The sequence below is a fragment of the Bos javanicus genome, chromosome 15 (assembly GCF_032452875.1).
Source record: "Bos javanicus breed banteng chromosome 15, ARS-OSU_banteng_1.0, whole genome shotgun sequence".
NCBI lineage: Eukaryota > Metazoa > Chordata > Mammalia > Artiodactyla > Bovidae > Bos > Bos javanicus.
The window spans coordinates 41,855,550-41,857,207 of NC_083882.1; the positions used below are offsets into that span (position 1 = coordinate 41,855,550).

The following is a 1,658-nucleotide window of genomic DNA, read 5'->3' on the forward strand; positions in this document are numbered from 1 at the left end:
TGTAATCAAGCCTTTAAAATTAATTTCCAGCTTATAAGGGAAAAAAGTATATTAAAAAAAAGTTTAATGACACCACAAGGAAATGATTAGGCAAATCAGAAGATGAGACATTCTACATGACAAATCAAATACCAATGTAATATAAAAGAAAAAAGTAAGGGGATTGTTTTAGAAAAAGATTAAAAACCTTAACAAAAAGTAATGCAATGCATTTACTCTGATTAGATCCTGGTTCTAAAGTATCCATTTTAAAAATTCATATTGGGAGAATTTGAATATGTAATTTAAATTAGATTATATTAGCAAATTATTATTTATTTTCTTAGGTATGATAATGGTATCATTATATAGAAGAATAACATTCTACTTAGTAGATGCATATTGAATACTGAGGTATTTAGGAGTGAAGAGTTTACCACTTAAAGTGTTTCATATATAAAACTTTTTTTTTTTTTTTTTTTTTACCTGGAAATGCGGCTTGTGTGTAAACTGGGGTTGGCTGGGCGGTCCAGGCACCTGGCCTGAGGCCCCAGCACGGCCTGCTCACAGGAGCATGTGACCATGGGAGGAATGACAAAGTCAGGTGTCTTGCTCCAAGTTATCCAGACAGGATGTGGGAGGGGGTAGTGGGGACACAGGAAGTCAGTGAAAAGATCCCCCTGGCCTTGGCCTGTGCGAAGACCTCGGCACCTACGAAGCCAGTCCATCAGTGTGCTTCTGACCTGCTACTCACTGGCTCATGGGCCAGGGCCCAGTCAAGTTCGAGGTGCAATTCAAGTCTTTGGAGAGCACAGTTCCTCTTTCCCGTGGGGTTACCTGCACAGGTCTGAGCACAGAGGAGGGGGCTGCAGTGGTGGTCACTGCTGGGGCGCATCCTTAGGCAGGCATCTTGGTGGAGGAGGAGGCCTCCTTCTTCTTGGTGCTGGCCTTCAAAAGCGCCAGCTTTTTGGGCAGGCTGGTGCTGGCTTTCATCACCACATCATGCTCAGTCTTCTTCCGGATCCCAACCTCCAGGTTCTTCTTGAGCTGCTGCTGCTGCACGATGCGTGCCTTCTTGGGTGCGATAACGCGACCGCCCTTCCTCGGGCCCCGGTTCCGCGCCGAGGCCGCCGCCGCCGCCGCCTTGCTCTTCGCTGGCTTCTGCGCCTGGAACTTGCGCTGCCCCTGCGCCATTATCAGCCACCAAAACTTTCTATTTAAAGTAAATATGGCAAAATGTTAACAAAAGTTTAATCAAGATATTGTACATGCAAATGTCATGGTTCTGTTCTTCTTCCTTATGCTTGAAATTTTCTGGGACAGACAGTTGAAAAAAATAGCTTGAAGAGAACAGATGAAGACCTAGACCATCCAGCCCCAAGAGGTGGAATTGGAGTTGCTGTTGGGGTACGGGGGAGCACCAGAATGGAAGCCAGTGGAGCCTCCAAGACTGGAGGAGCCACTTGAAGGTAAGAGTCACATCACCTGGGCCCAAGTGAGCACTGTCAGTGGCGAGCGCCACTGCTCAGTGCCACATGCTCAGCCAATGACCAGAATTCAGCCAACGTTCGGTGCCTATGCCAATCAGCCCCTTTTGCTGCACTCATTGTCCCCAAGGGAGGGCATCCCCCTAGGAGTTGCCTTTGTGTGGCTTTCATGGTCCAGCAGGGACAATGCCC

The 1,658-nt window shown here is 46.9% G+C and overlaps 1 protein-coding gene across 1 annotated transcript; it reads right to left on the minus strand.

Annotated features, from left to right (window-relative positions):
* Positions 1-522: 522 nt before the first annotated feature.
* LOC133261942 (leydig cell tumor 10 kDa protein homolog) lies at positions 523-1,202 on the minus strand. The gene has a single exon (XM_061440792.1). The coding sequence runs from the start codon at positions 1,171-1,173 to the stop codon at positions 877-879; it is 297 nt and encodes a 98-aa protein (XP_061296776.1). The 5' UTR covers positions 1,174-1,202; the 3' UTR covers positions 523-876.
* Between the last annotated feature and the right edge of the window lie 456 nt (positions 1,203-1,658).